Source organism: Hyperolius riggenbachi, chromosome 1, assembly GCF_040937935.1.
Source record: "Hyperolius riggenbachi isolate aHypRig1 chromosome 1, aHypRig1.pri, whole genome shotgun sequence".
Classification (NCBI taxonomy): Eukaryota; Metazoa; Chordata; class Amphibia; order Anura; family Hyperoliidae; genus Hyperolius; species Hyperolius riggenbachi.
Window position 1 is genome coordinate 104,712,181 of NC_090646.1, and position 15,258 is coordinate 104,727,438.

Sequence of the window (15,258 nt, forward strand, 5' to 3'; positions counted from 1 at the left end):
TGTGGGTTTTTTTAAAAAGAAAATTGGACACTTACCTGGGGCTTCTACCAGCCCCCTGAAGACATCAACTCCCGCACCGTCCCTGCAGGATCTTGCATTTGCCGCCACCAGTCACGGTGTTATTATCACTGCGGCTGCGCAGCCAGGACCGTGCACGTCCTCGCTTCCGACCGCGTCATCGGGAGCTTACTGCACAGGAGCAGTTCGAGAAAGATTTGTACTGTGCAGTAAGTCCCGATGACACGATCGTGAGCGAGGACACACGCGGCCCTGGCTGCGCAGCTGCAGTGATATTCATCTAGTTAGACGAATAATGACACCGTGACCGGCGTCGGGGAATGGAAGACCCTGCAGGGATGGTGCAGGACTTAAAGGGAAGATCCACGGTTTAAAAAAATAAAATAAAAACACAAATCCACTTACCTGGGGCTTTCTCCAGCCCATGGCAGGCTGGACGTGCCCTCGACGCCGCTCCGGAGGCTACCGGTCTTTTCCGGTGGCGCACCCGACCTGACCAGGCCAGCTTCCAGGCCGGGCTCTTGTGCGCTCCAACGTGTGTCTCACGCTGGCACGCTGACGTCATCGGACGTCCTACGGACTGTACTACGCAGGCACAGAACCACAAGACCCCGACCTGGAAGCCAGCCTGACCAGGTCGCGTGCGCCACCGAAGGAAACCGGTAGCCTTCGGAGTGGCGTCAAGGGCACGTCCTGCCTGCCACGGGCTGGAGGAAGCCCCAGGTAAGTGGATTTGTATTTTTTTTTGTCCCTGAACCCTTCCTTTAATGTCTTCAGGGGGCCGGAAGATGCCCCAAGTAAGTGTCCGTTTTTCTTTTTAAAGAAACCCACAGTACTCCTTTAATAGATCCTGTGTGTTGCTGTGCTGCATACACACCTGTTGCTTTGGTGGTAAATAAATAAAGTTTAGATTTACAGAATACCCAGCATGCTCAGGGAGAATCAGATGGGCAGGCCATAAAATGTTAACTCTTAACCATACTTCCCAACATTTTAAAATTAGAAATCGGGACACTTAGGCCACACCCCATAACCACACCCCCAACACACACCCTAGTCACACCCACCATAACGTTTTTAAAAAAAAAATGTAATTGATACTATCCCCTTATATTTTTTTTATAAATATTTCCCCCATATACCGTGGGGAGGAGGGTGAGAGTGCCGGTGGGTGGGAGGAGGGTGAGGATGGCCGTGAGTGGGGAGGAGGGTGCCTGTAGAATGCAAAAAAAAAAAGATCGAGGCATCCATCCATGCGTACCGCTGTCCGGCTTCATCCAGCTTCCTGTGACGTCACAGGAAGCAGAGTGAAGTTGGATACCGGTATGCATGGATGGATGCCGGTAAGATGACAGTTCGCTCCGCTCAGCTGCGCACTCTGCTAGCAGGGGGGACACAGGGGGGCAAATTCCATGGGAGGGAGGAAGAATGTCATGACCACTTCGGCGCGGCTGGCGCCTCAATAATTTTTTTCATCCTCTCTGCCCACTGCCGCCTGGGACACAAGGGGTAGGGAGGGGGAGCGCGGGATAGCAGGAGGGCCCTCCAAATCGGTACAGTCCCACAAGATTCGGGACGGCTGGGGGCTATGTCTTAACTGTTAACTTAACTCTGGAGGGGATAAGGTCCCTTGCTTGCTAAACCTCTCTCTTTAGGTGGGGAAATGTTGTCTCATTATCCTGCACGAGTCTACATATCATGTCTTAAAACAGAACTAAAAGTAAAATATATCAGTGAAGTTGACACATAGCGTGCTATACTAGCAGCCAGGCTTGAACAGAATGTACAGTGCAGGGAAAGTCCTGTCCTGCTAGTCATTTCACCCCCAGTCTCCTTCCCTAGTAAAATGATTCAAAGATTCGGTTCAAAGATCCGGATCTTTTCAATGATCCAATTCGAATCATCCGAATCCTTAAAAAGATCCGGACTTCCCATCTCTATTTAATTGTAGCAAGAGAGGAATGTAAACATTCCTTGGCAGTGCTGAAATGCCTTCTAACGTGCAGATCAGACACAGCTCAGAAAAATTCACTGGGTACATTATAATATATAAATACTGTATCTATGAATAAAATTCTATGGCAGCTTTCAGAGCAAACAAACTTTGGGAACTTGTCATTTTGAAATGAATAATAATACTTGAGCACAAAAGCAAATATGATAACTGTATGGTTTATAAAAAGTAGGAAAACACTTTTTTATTGAATATTCTTGTGATGATATATTGTGGTGATGATGATATGTACGGTAATATGCAGAACATAGCAGCCATGTTGTATCTCATGGAAGCCCTATATTTCATCTGCTGTGTATCTTTCAGAGGTGTATGTATGCCGGTCTGGCTTCATGGAGTTCCTTATGTAAATGTAAATTTACTCTGCATTCAATGGCCAGCAGGAGAAGCTACCATTGTCTGCTTCTAATTAGGAAACACTTAATCAGACAGTTGCCCAACCACTTTGAAGCCTATACAGGTGATCGGCTACCCTTGGGTCTGAATAGGAGAGCAGGAACTACTAAATTGGCCTGCTAGCCTCTGGCCAGGAAATAGCCTATTATGCCAATATCAGTCAGGTCTTCACCTTTAATCTGCTATGAAATACTGTCTCAGATGTGTATTTTTGCTTGGACAATTGTCACCTGGAGTAGGGAAGTCGTTTTTCATGTGTGTGTACATACACTTTTACCGGTGGAAATGGGAAATGTCTGCGAAGTTCAAAGTGGGACAGGAAATACCTGTGAAGTTCGCATATCACAGAAAGGATATGACAAACTGAACCATCTGGGAATCAAATTATGTCTGGAAATGTAATTAAAACTAGTTCCCCCCTTCCGAACGGGCTTGCAGCCTCAAAGCAAATCTCCCAGCATAAAAGGCAGGGGCAGATACCTAAAATCAGTCCCGTATTTGGCCTTAAGCGCATCCCGTATTCGGCCTAAAGCACAAAGCTGACCCGAATACGAAAACGCGGATTGCGTGCAGATCACTCCACAGCAGAGTGGAAGTGTCTAGCAACAGCTAGTGGTGGCAGTGAGAAGTGTTCTGAGGGGTCACAGCCTTGTGTTAGCTCGACTAAGGCTGCTTCCCCTCTCGATCTTGTCAAACTCGCAGTCGGCAACTGTATCTGCAGGCTTGCCGCGGGGCCGGTTCCTGACATAATTGGCTGGCAGTGGTGGGAACATTTAGTGCATTAGTACCCAGTTTAGCTCTCTATTCTGTGTACTAAAGGCTGGAAGCTGTTAGAAGCGACTAGCCTACAGAAGTCTTCTCAGTGCAGAATCTACAGGTATATACTTTTTTTTTCACAAAGGTACACACTTGGCATTTTGCTTCCCCTCCCCTCTTTTTTCTTTTTTGTTTGGCAATACAATGGCACAGAAAACAACCAGCTATAAGAAACAGAATCAAAGCGACTTACTCAACCTGTGTGAGCACAGAGGCATCGAGACAGTGAGAGGCCAGACTAAGGAGCAGTTAGTTCGTGCCCTTGAGGAGTATGATGAGGCAGAGCAAGCCCGTGCTCCAATTCCAGCAGATGCAGCTCACAACATATCAGAGGAGGAATCACTCCCGCCACAGGATGCGAGTGGAGACGATGTCCTGGAGGATCCACCGAACACGGAGATGGCATCTCTGGAAGCTGACCTACAGCTACTTGGTTCGGCTGATCCAGAACTGCGCCTAAAGCTGATCCTACTGCATCGACACGCAGAGAAGGATCGTTCTGAACATCGACGCCAGGCCGAGAGGGAACAAGCTGAGTGGCGACACCAGGCCAAGAGGGAACAAGCTGCACTGCGACACTAGGCCGAGAGGGAAAGTGCTGAGCGTCAACACCAGCTGGAGCTGGTTAAACTTCAGCAGCAGAACCTGTCTGCTGGATCCGCAGAACGCGAAGGTGAGCGAGTCCACAGAACCCCCCTGGATAAGTTCCCCGCTATGAACAAGGACTCTGATATAGACACTTTCTTACAGGGGTTTGAAAGGACTTGTCGTCAGTATGGGGTGCCCCGTGATCAGTGGGCAAGGTATCTCACAGCAGGGCTGAGAGGCAAGGCCCTGAAGGCGTTTGTGAGTCTCCCCCAGGAGAAAGAAGCAGACTTTGAGGCAGTTGAGCAAGCCATCACACCAGAGGTGTATTGCAAACGTTTCAGGACAGTGCAGCGAGATCCTAACGACAGTTACCTGGATCATGCTTGCAACCTGCGCACTGCCTTCCAGCAGTGGTTAAAAGGACTGTCAGTCAAAACCTTTGATGCCCTGCAGGAACTGATGATCAAGGACCAGTTCCTACACACTTGTCCTGTTGAGGTCCGGTTCTTTGTACTGGACCGAGAGCCAAAGACTGTGGATGAGGCCGCGAAAGTCGCTGGTCCTACACAGCGCATCGAGCATCCGAGTCCTGGAGGACTACTACGCCCAGCTGGAACGGAGAACAGATCGCTAAACCTGCTTCACCCGTCACCCAGAGGAGGCAAGCACCACCGTCTCCTGGATTCAAGCCACCAACCACGGACACCCGGAAATACTTTGTATGTGACAGGGTGGGTCATATCAGCATGACTTGCCCAGAGAGGAAGAGGGAGGCCCCAAAATACAGTGAGGCCTCAATGCCCAGTGAAGTCCAAACTGCTTTGTGTGCTACCAGAAATGCCACTGGCTATGCAGAGAATCTGCAACCTGTCATGGTTGGGGATACAGTTACCACCGGCCTTAGGGACACTGGAGCAGAGGTGACGCTAGTGCCCCCCCCCAGCTTGTGAATCCGGAGGAGTACATTCCTGGCAAGACTATGGCTGTCAAAGAAGTTGGGGGTGTCAGCCCAGCCATACCCACTGCATGGGTTCACCTGGACTGGGGTGCCGGCAGTGGAATGAGAAAAGTGGGGGTAACTGATGCCATCCCCACAAACGTTTTGTTGGGTACTGACCTGGGACGGTTAGTGGCCCGGTATGAACCTACTCTAACCCCCGTGGAGCCCACCTCCCCAGCAGAAGTTCAGGACTCTTGCAAGGTACTGTTTGATAACTTTGTGCAAGTGGGGGGTGCTGGTGAGCCTCCAGGGGCTAAGGAGTGTATACTAGGAGCCAGCCCTAGTGAGTTTCCAGTGCCCAGGCCTGGAGTGGGACATGTTTATACAGAAAATGCAGAAACTGATGATGTCATTTATGATGCACGGACAATCGAGGTAATCGATGCAGGAACTATTGATGCTACTTGTGAAGTGGTGCTGAGTAGCAATGTGTATAACGCTGCAGATAATGGTGATGTTGTGTGTGATGTTCTAAATGACAATATGTGCAGAGCTGATAATGTTGATATCATATGTGTTGTGCTACATAATGATGCTTGTCATGTGGACACTCCGTCAGCTGCAGGAGTAACCAGCAGTGTTCGCTGGACTGCAGCAGATGAACTGCCCACTGAAGGGCAGACGGCCCCAAGCCAGATCTTTCCCCTTCAGATGATTTTGAGATACAAGGTATGAGCAATGATATGTGTGATACGGACACTCTCTCCACTGCAGTGGTAACCAGCAGCGCTGGTGGGTCTACAGCAGAGGGACTGTCCACTGAAGTAGCAGATGTTGCCAGATCAGCAGCGTCCCCTTCGGAACCTGGCCCGGCGGAGGGCCCAGGGTCCTCTAAGTTTGCGGCCTCCCTGGCATGTGTGACAGGCAGCACTGAGCTCTCTGGGGCTCTTCGATTTGACAGCAGCCTGGAAGAGCTCACCTCAGGAGTCTGGCCAGCAGGTCACCAGCTGGAGGGGGCTGGCTGAGAGGGTTCTGGGAAGTTATTCCCTCGGAGCTGTCCAAAGTGGAGGAGGCAGACCGGCAGATAATTGTTCCCCAAAGGGACAGAGAGATAGCTCCTGCCAACAGGGGCGTTTCTAGGGTCCTTGGAGATCAGTGGCACCTGTGGGCATGCGGTGAGTGGGCGTGGCCATGGGTGGGGCCAAATGTACATGAACTTAGCAGCGGTGTAAGCTACGGATAACGGGCCTGCCCATCGAAATATTGGACGGAGCCCCTTGTCCTTTATTTCGATCATTTACAATCAGTATAGGCATAGATCAAAGATGTATACGCACATACAATTTTGATTGGTCAATCACTGACCCCCAATTTCCCACCCCCGTGCAGTAAGTGGGCCAACAGACAATGAATTTTATGAACAGAGCTAAAATTGGCTAATCAAAATTGTATGTGTGTACCAGGCTTTACAGCTAATACTGTACATACTGAAAGTAGCAGGGATCAGCATACAATACAGCTGGTTTACAATCAATAAAGGCACAGAGTAGCACCTTACACTGTACACACTGGAGGTAAATCAGCACACAGTGCAAGCACTAGAGAACAGCGTATACTGTACATACTGTAGGCAGCAGAATTCAGCACACTGCAGCTAGCGTGCCAAAAATATGACGATCACGTTGTGCGGCGTGCTTATCGCTCCGCACCAAAAAATGGGTGGGCCATGGACCAGAATATAGGTGTGGTAACGGGTGGAGACAAATTTACATGAACCTAGCAATGGTGGGACATCAGATTAGGACAGTGGTGGCGAACCTTTTGGAGGCCGAGTGCCCAAACTGCAACCCAAAAGTCACTTATCTATCGCAAAGTGGCAACAGCAATTTAAACTAAATACTGTACAAACGTTTTAACTCATACATGAACATTATGGAAAATCCAAGTTGAAAATAAACTGTGAAGATAAACAATTTCATCCATCCTACTCCTGAAAAATGTATTCAATTTTTTAGAACCTCCCAGTTTTATTTTCTGTTTTAAAACGCTAAAAAAGTAGGTTTAATGCTATTGTCTCATATGATAAGGATTCAGCTTTTCCCATAGTCTCACAGTTAGCAATCATGTGACCCCCAACAAGACATATTCAGCAATCATGAGGCCCCCAACAAATCAGGAGGCCCCCAACAAGACAAATTCAGCAATCATGAGGCCTCCAACAAATCATGAGGCCCCCAACAAGACAAATTCAGCAATCATGAGGCCCCCAACAAGACAAATTCAGCAATCATGAGGCCCCCAACAAATCATGAGGCCCCCAACAAGACAAATTCAGCAATCATGAGGCCCCCAACAAATCATAAGGCTCCCAACAAGACACATTCAGCAGTCATGAGGCACATAAATAGACAGCATTTCACATAAATAGGCAGAATGCCCCCTTAATATGGTAGCCCCCCCAAGTTAGGTAGTGAGTGACAGGGACCCCCAGGTTAGCTAGTGAGTGACAGGCGCCTCCAGTTAGGTAGTGAGTGACAGGGACCCCGATAGTGAGTGACAGGGAGCACCTTTAGGTAGTGAGTGAGTGCCAGGGAGCCCCTTTAGGCAGTGAGTGAGTGACAGGAAGCCCCTTTAGGCAGTGAGTGAGTGCCAGGGAGCCCCTTTAGGCAGTGAGTGAGTGACAGGAAGCCCCTTTAGGCAGTGAGTGAGTGACAGGGAGCCCCTTTAGGCAGTGAGTGAGTGACAGGGAGCCCCTTTAGGGAGTGAGTGAGTGAGTGACAGGGAGGCCCTTTAGGGAGTGAGTGAGTGACAGGGAGGCCCTTTAGGGAGTGAGTGAGTGCCAGGGAGCCCCTTCAGGAAGTGAGTGAGTGCCAGGGAGCCCCTTTAGGAAGTGAGTGCGTGCCAGGGAGCCCCTTTAGGGAGTGAGTGCGTGCCAGGGAGCCCCTTTAGGGAGTGAGTGCGTGCCAGGGAGCCCCTTTAGGGAGTGGGTGCGTGCCAGGGAGCCCCTTTAGGGAGTGGGTGCATGCCAGGGAGCCCCTTTAGGGAGTGAGTGAGTGACAGGGAGCCCCTTTAGGGAGTGAGTGAGTGCCAGGGAGCCCCTTTAGGGAGTGGGTGCATGCCAGGGAGCCCCTTTAGGGAGTGAGTGAGTGACAGGGAGCCCCTTTAGGGAGTGAGTGAGTGCCAGGGAGCCCCTTTAGGGAGTGAGTGCGTGCCAGGGAGCCCCTTTAGGGAGTGTGTGAGTGCCAGGGAGCCCCTTTAGGGAGTGAGTGAGTGCCAGGGGAGCCCCTTTAGGGAGTGAGTGAGTGACAGGGAGCCCCTTTAGGGAGTGAGTGAGTGCCAGGGGAGCCCCTTTAGGGAGTGAGTGACAGGGAGCCCCTTTAGGGAGTGACAGGGAGCCCCTTTAGGCAGTGAGTGAGTGACAGGGAGCCCCTTTAGGGAGTGAGTGCGTGCCAGGGAGCCCCTTTAGGGAGGGAGTGAGTGAGTGAGTGAGTGACAGGGAGGCCCCCCCTCTAGCCGCCGCCGCCGCCGCTCCCCCCCTACCTCTCAGCAGACCTCAGGATCAGCGGCGACCCGACCAGATGTACGAGCGGGCACTGGACGCACCCGCTCGATATGCGGAAGTGATGTCACTTCCGCATATCAGTGCGGGCGCTGGGTCCTAGCGCCCGCACGATTGGTCGCCGGCTCGCCGCCTGATCCTGAGGTCTGAGACTGTCAGTGACGCGGCGGCTGGAGGGAGCCGCTGAGTCTTGACAGAGGGGGCGGCCGGGCGGAGATCCGTGGCACCCCAGGAAAGATTGGGGGCACGTGCCCCCCTAAAACAGGGCTAGCGACGCCCCTGCCTGCCAATATAGAGAAAGGGCGTGTAGTGACGGTCGGAACCCTTCCCCAGCTGCTGCACTGTCTCTCTGGTCGCGAATTCACGGTTGTCCCGGACCATCATCCCCCTGGTTGGTTACGTCAGGTTGCCAGGGGCAGCAACACATTGCAGCAACCTGGCCTAGTTTTCCAGCCGGGTAGCTGGGAGCTAATAGCCAGGTGGGGAACCCTCCTGAGAATGCTAAGGAGTTACCCCTCCAGGCCAGGCCGGCAGTGTAAGCGCTGGCAAGGTGATTCATGGGAGTCACCTCCCAGACCCATTTTAAAGAGGGGAGGTTTGATGATATATTGTGGTGATGATGATATGTACGGTAATATGCAGAACATAACAGCCATGTTGTATCTCATGGAAGCCCTATATTTCATCTGCTGTGTATCTTTCAGAGGTGTATGTATGCCAGTCTGGCTTCATGGAGTTCCTTATGTAAATGTAAATTTACTCTGCATTCAATGGCCAGCAGGAAAAGCTACTATTGTCTGCTTCTAATTAGGAAACACTTAATCAGACAGTTGCCCAACCACTTTGAAGCCTATACAGGTGATCAGCTACCCTTGGGTCTGAATAGGAGAGCAGGAACTACTAAATTGGCCTGCTAGCCTCTGGCCAGGAAATGGCTTATTATGCCAATATCAGTCAGGTCTTCACCTTTAATCTGCTATGAAATACTGTCTCAGATGTGTATTTTTGCTTGGACAATTGTCACCTGGAGTAGGGAAGTCTTTTTTCATGTGTGTGTACATACACTTTTACCGGTGGAAATGGGAAATGTCAGCGAAGTTCAAAGTGGGACAGGAAAAACCTGTGAAGTTCGCATATCACAGAAAAGATATGACAAACTCAACCATCTGGGAATCAAATTATGTCTGGAAATGTAATTAAAACTAGTTCCCCCCTTCCGAACGGGCTTGCAGCCTCAAGGCAAATCTCCCAGCATAAAAGGCATGGGCAGAAACCTAAAATCAGTCCGCTCCTAATGGTAGCTGAAGCTAGGTGGACTCCTGATCCAATCAGAACTGTGTGTCCGTCTACAAAACCAAGTCCAAGGTTCTTCTATCTTGATCCCTGTTTATTTTGGTAAGCAAATAGCCTTGTGTGTATCTTTGTAACTTTTATTTTGTAATTTTTACTTTGTTTTCTGTAAATCTTTTGCATACATTACTTTCTGCATTGTTCCACTTTTTTCTGCAATATTAAATCGTTATTTAATAAGTTTGACTTCTGCTGTACTAAGCCAACGCTCATGGCCTAGAGAGACTGCAGTGTAACTTGCGTTACAAGATTCAGTTCCTGATTGTGCCTTGCTACTGTACGATTGTACTGTGTGTGTGTGTGTCTGCGTGGCATTCCCGTATTCGGCCTAAAGCGCAAAGCTGACCCGAATATGAAAACGTGGATTGCGTGCAGATCACTCGACAGCAGAGTGGAAGTGTCTAGCAACATCTAGTGGTGGCAGTGAGAAGTGTTCTGAGGGGTCACAGCCTTGTGTTAGCTCAACTAAGGCTGCTTCCCATCTCAATCTGGTCAAACCTGCATATGGGAGCCGTATCTGCAGGCTTGCCGCGGGGCCGGTTCCTGACAATTATGTCAGCGTTTAATATCGCTTTAATAGGTGACGCAGGAGTCCCAATATCTCCTCAATATCGCTATTTTCATTGACGCTATGGCGGCACACAAACTTCCGCCGCTAGTAGGCACACAAATTTCCTGCTGCTGTGCTGCAGGCCCATGTGTTAGTATAAAATGGCACAGATCAGCTCAGAAGACTTGGTGCTAAAGGAGTTACAGATCACCCCTAGCTTTGTAACGACTCTCAATTGCTTGGGAGTATATATAAGGAAATTGACAATCTATCCTACACCATTTAACCCGCTACCTCCCGCCTAACACCAATCGGTGATGGGAGGGTTGCAGACAACAGGACCGCCTAATGCCAATTGGCGTCAGGTCCTGTAGGCAGAGATTAGTGGGGAATATGCGCGCATCCGCGAACAGCCTGCCAGCCATGATCAGAGCTGTCAGGTTGTTAGGGGGGGGGGGGGGGGGGAAATGTTATTTTCTTTTGCGCAGCGCTGCTATCTAGTGCAGCGCTGTACTGGGGACAGCCCTGTCACTTGGCTGTCCCCTGGAGTGGCTCACAACTGGATCCCTCTCATAGGCTGATGCCTATGAGAGGTGATCATAGTGCTGGATATTGGCGGGAGGCTGGGAAGGTTGGAGGGAAGGAAATAAAAAAAATGTGCATATTTTATATAAAAAAAAAAGAATTAAATTTATAAAAAAAAAAATGACATGGCAGCAGCAATCAGATCCCACCAAGAGAAAGCTCTGTTGGTGGGCAGAAAAGGAGGTAAGATTAATGTGGCTGCTAAGTTGTATAGGCGAGTAATAAACTGTTAAAGCTGCAGAGTGCTGAATTGTAAAAAATAGCCTAATCACTAGCGGGGTGTAAGCCTGTGGTCCTCAAGTGTTTAATGTTTTGTTTAACCAGTTCACCCCCAAGGGTTTTTACCCTAACGGACCAGAGCAATTTTCACCTGTCAGTGCTCCTCCCTTTTATTCCCTAATAACTTTATTACAACTTCTCACAAGAAAATGATCTATACCTCGGTTTTTTTGCCACCAATTAAGCTTTCTGTGGGTAGTACATTTTGCTAAAAAATGTTTTATTCTAAATGCGTTTTAATGGGAAAAATACAAAAATAATGGAAAAAAATCATTATTTCTCAGATTTCAGCCATTATAGTTTTAAAATTAAACATTCTCTAGTGGATAAAACCAACTCATTTTATTTGCCCAGTTGTCCTGATTGTTAAACCGTTAAAATTATGTCCCTATCACAATGTATGGCGACAACATATTATTTTGAAATATAGGTGTTATTTTTCTGGGGTTTTTTTTGTTGTTCTGGCCATAATTACAAGCCCCTATGTAATAAAGTAAAATACATTTTCCCATATAAAATATAGATTGAAAAAAGCTGAGTCCCTAAGGCAACTATTTATTTATTTATTTGAAGCTGATTTTTTCTTGAAGGGTTTTTTTTGGGGGGGTTGGAAATGTAATGTATTAATTTATTAATACTGTGTATGTTGATATTGTGTATGTGCATGTATGTGTAATATACTTTTTGGCCACAAGATGGCGCTAGTGAACACTCTCCGTAATAGGAAGTGATCACTTTTTTTTTTTATTTAACTTGTAACAATTTCCTGTTTTTGTGAATGGACGTAGCCGCTGTTCACGGTCGCGTCCATTCACTCCAGGCACTGCGATTGGGTAGAGGACCGCTCGGTCCTCTTCCCCAATCACATAGCACGGAAACCCGACGGTAATGGCGGCGGCAGCGGCGCGGACACGTGCGGAGCGGCGGCGGGAACGCGCGACGTATTAAAACGTCATGTTGCCATTAATAGGCTAAAGCATGACGTTTTAATACGTATGCTTGCCATTAAATGGTTAAACAATAGCTTCATTGCAACATTGTAAAAGATTTTTTCCAAATGTACATACAATAGTAAGCAACATAGCATGCACACCTACATCCCATACTGTTAAATACAAACACACCATAACATTTTCATAAAAATTTGATTTTAAAAAATCCAACAATCCCGATCTACTTTTATCGAGTAAAAATGGGAACTCTTGAATAATAAAAAAAGCTTTTGATTTTTAGGGACAACTGATTATTTTTATTGAATTGCCATAAAATCGGATCATTATATTGTATTGTGTGTGGCCGCCTTTACATGTAATCACACCAAAATTAAATGAAAGAAGGGAAGAGATATATGCATATATAAGCTGGCACTGTGAAAAAGACAACCAGCACATTCATGCTCATGAAAAATGAACTGTTTAGAAGCTGTTTACATCTTCACAAAGCAGGTAATGATAAATTAAGTGACATATCATGTAGGAAAGCCTGAGGACAGATCATGCTTGCTTAATAGTAATAAAACAGTAATTCACTTTATTAAGTTACCTGAAATAAGGGGCTGAAGCGCAATTTCTTCCATGTCTTGAACTTGTTCAACTAAAATATAGTTTCCTTTTAAAATCTCACATAATCGTAGTTTAAGTTCTTCTTTGAGTATCTGGACACTGCTTTCATTATGTGGTTGAGAAGCGTATTCAATAAAAAGATTGCCCTCATTCTCCTGTCCACCAGGCGGGCACTTCCAATGAGCATGTTTGAAGTTCACTTTAGCTTGGACTCCAGAACTGTCCAAGGCCCTGTTCAGCAATTTCTTTTGAACTTTGTAGAGGACACGAATTGAGTTTTCTGCTTTTATCAAAGGGCAAATAACGTCCACCTCAGTACGGGTGAATTTATCACAGAGGCGAATCAGGATACGTTCATTCAGCCTTGGTCTTTTTGCCGGAGAATCCATTCTCTGCTTCTCTCGTCTTTCTAGTGTGCTGTTATCATTTGAAATCAGCCTTTCAAAATCAACTTTGCTCATTCCAAGAGCTGTGTATTTAGCTACAGCAATGTGCATCCTATAGGTAACCCATAACTGGTGAGGGTGTGGCCAAGGAGGAAGTAGAAAATAATTCCAAGCATTGCATTACAAAGCAGAAACGAAACTTAAAATCAACGTAGCACCGAGTGAGGATATTTTAATGTATAGCAGAAAAAGGTATGTCTTTTATTTCAATTATAATTTTTTTAAATTCAACGTTTTTTTTTTTATCAATTATCAGCAAGCAAAACATATGACATTTTCAGATATTAAAGAAATGTATTTTGACAGTTTGTAGAGAAAAAATGTTTTGCATAATGAAGTACTCACACTTTACACTCATTATTGAGTCAGAATACTGTGCACATTTAGTGTGTGCTACTGTACTTGTCTCTGAATATATTGAATTAATTATCTGCACTTGGAACGCATCAATATCCTTATCTAAACAGTTAAAGAGAACCTGAGATGGGGGATTATGAAGAAAATTTACATACCAGGGGTTTCCTCCAGCCTCCTCCAGCCTGATTGTTCCCACACCATCCTTTTCATCCTCTCCGTTCGCCCGCAATTGGCCCCAGAAAGTTTTCCCGGTCCGAGCCAACTGCGTATGCACTACCCGGCTGCACACGCTCCCGCCACATTCACATCTCCGGGAGTGTTCTGCACCTGCACATTACCACGACGCAGAATGCTCCTGGCGACGGGACTGCGCCTGGACAGACTGCGTCTGCGCCGACTGCAGGATTTCCCGGCGCTAGTTGCGGGTGAACGGAGAGGCAGAAGAGGACAATGTGGGAACAATCAGGCCGGAGGGGCTGGAGGAAGCCCCAGGTATGTATATTTTTTTTATAATCCCCCATCTCAGGTACACTTTAAGTCTTATGTATTATGAACAAACAGTCTTACATTAGTTTCCCTTTTCGGATGTAAATGAGAGTTATCTTACCGGAATCAGAAAAAAAGGGCGCCTGGGGCTAATGGACTATTTGGGCACCCCATAGGCGCTAATGCAAAATATCGACTATTGGGCACCAAAGAAGAGATTAGGGTGCCCAATAAATTTTGTTTAGATCATTTGTCAATTATCGGTTTAACTTTTTTTTTTTACTATTTATTCATTTTGATAATTTGCAAATTATCATTTTAACTTTTTATAGCAGTTTGAAATTCATTTTAAGAGTTATAATTTTATCAAATATTGTTTTTTGCATTAATGTTATTTGCAGGATTTTAGGGTTAGTCACCAGCAGGGGGAGTGTTAGGGTTAGGCAATACCAGGGGGGTCTAGGGGATAGGGATAGGTAGAGGTGGAATTCTGTGTGAGAGTACAGTTAGGTTTAGTTGTAGTAAAATATAAGTCATATTTACCAATGTTTTACTACAGTTATTACGACTGTACATATATTTTCGTTGTCATTGTTATAGACGATATTTTCAGATTTTATTACATGAAGAAACGATGAAATATATTTATAAACAATATTATAACATTTCGGCTATACCCTTCACCTCTTTTTTTTCCAGGGGCCCTTGTTTGATGTATGCCTCTTTCCATAATTCCCGTTATGGGTTAACCATTGTAGTAAATAGGTGGGTGGGACTCCTCACTGATAAGTAGCCTTTGCTACGGTCAAGGCCGTTTGACTCTTACAGGCTAATTCTGTCAAGAAACGTCTGATGACCAGCACACGAGTAGAGATATCTTTGATTTGATTACCAGAGGCGTAGCAATAGGAGGTGCAGAGGTTGCGACCGCATCGGGGCCCTTGGGCCAGAGGGGCCCCGAGAGGCCTTCCTTCAACTGCAGTATTAGCTCTCTATTGGTCCTGTGCTCATAATAATCACTTCTATAGATACTTTGAATAGTGGTAATCATTAACTAGCTGTTCCCCATCCCCTTCTTGTAACTCTGACACTGTAGTTACCATTGGCAGGTTTTGGTACGCCGTATTAATTGTTATGTATAAAGTGTTTGGGGGGGCCCCATTGTAAAACTTGCATCGGGGCCCTCAGCTCCTTAGCTACGCCACTGTTGATTACATATCATCTGTGAATAAAAGCACCCTGGCCTATTAGTAAATATTGAATAATAAACAATAATGTAATTGATAGCTTATGCTGCAGTGAGGGTTCGTTC

At 46.8% G+C, this 15,258-nt stretch overlaps 1 protein-coding gene across 1 annotated transcript in view; it reads right to left on the reverse strand.

The window, feature by feature from the left end:
* LOC137557929 (uncharacterized) overlaps window positions 1–13,090 on the reverse strand; it is a 259,888-nt gene extending 246,798 nt beyond the window's left edge. The window contains exon 1 of the mRNA XM_068271708.1: window positions 12,638–13,090. Coding sequence (XP_068127809.1) covers window positions 12,638–13,046 — 409 coding nt within the window. The 5' untranslated portion in view covers window positions 13,047–13,090. The remainder of the gene's footprint in view (window positions 1–12,637) is intronic.
* Window positions 13,091–15,258: the final 2,168 nt, after the last annotated feature.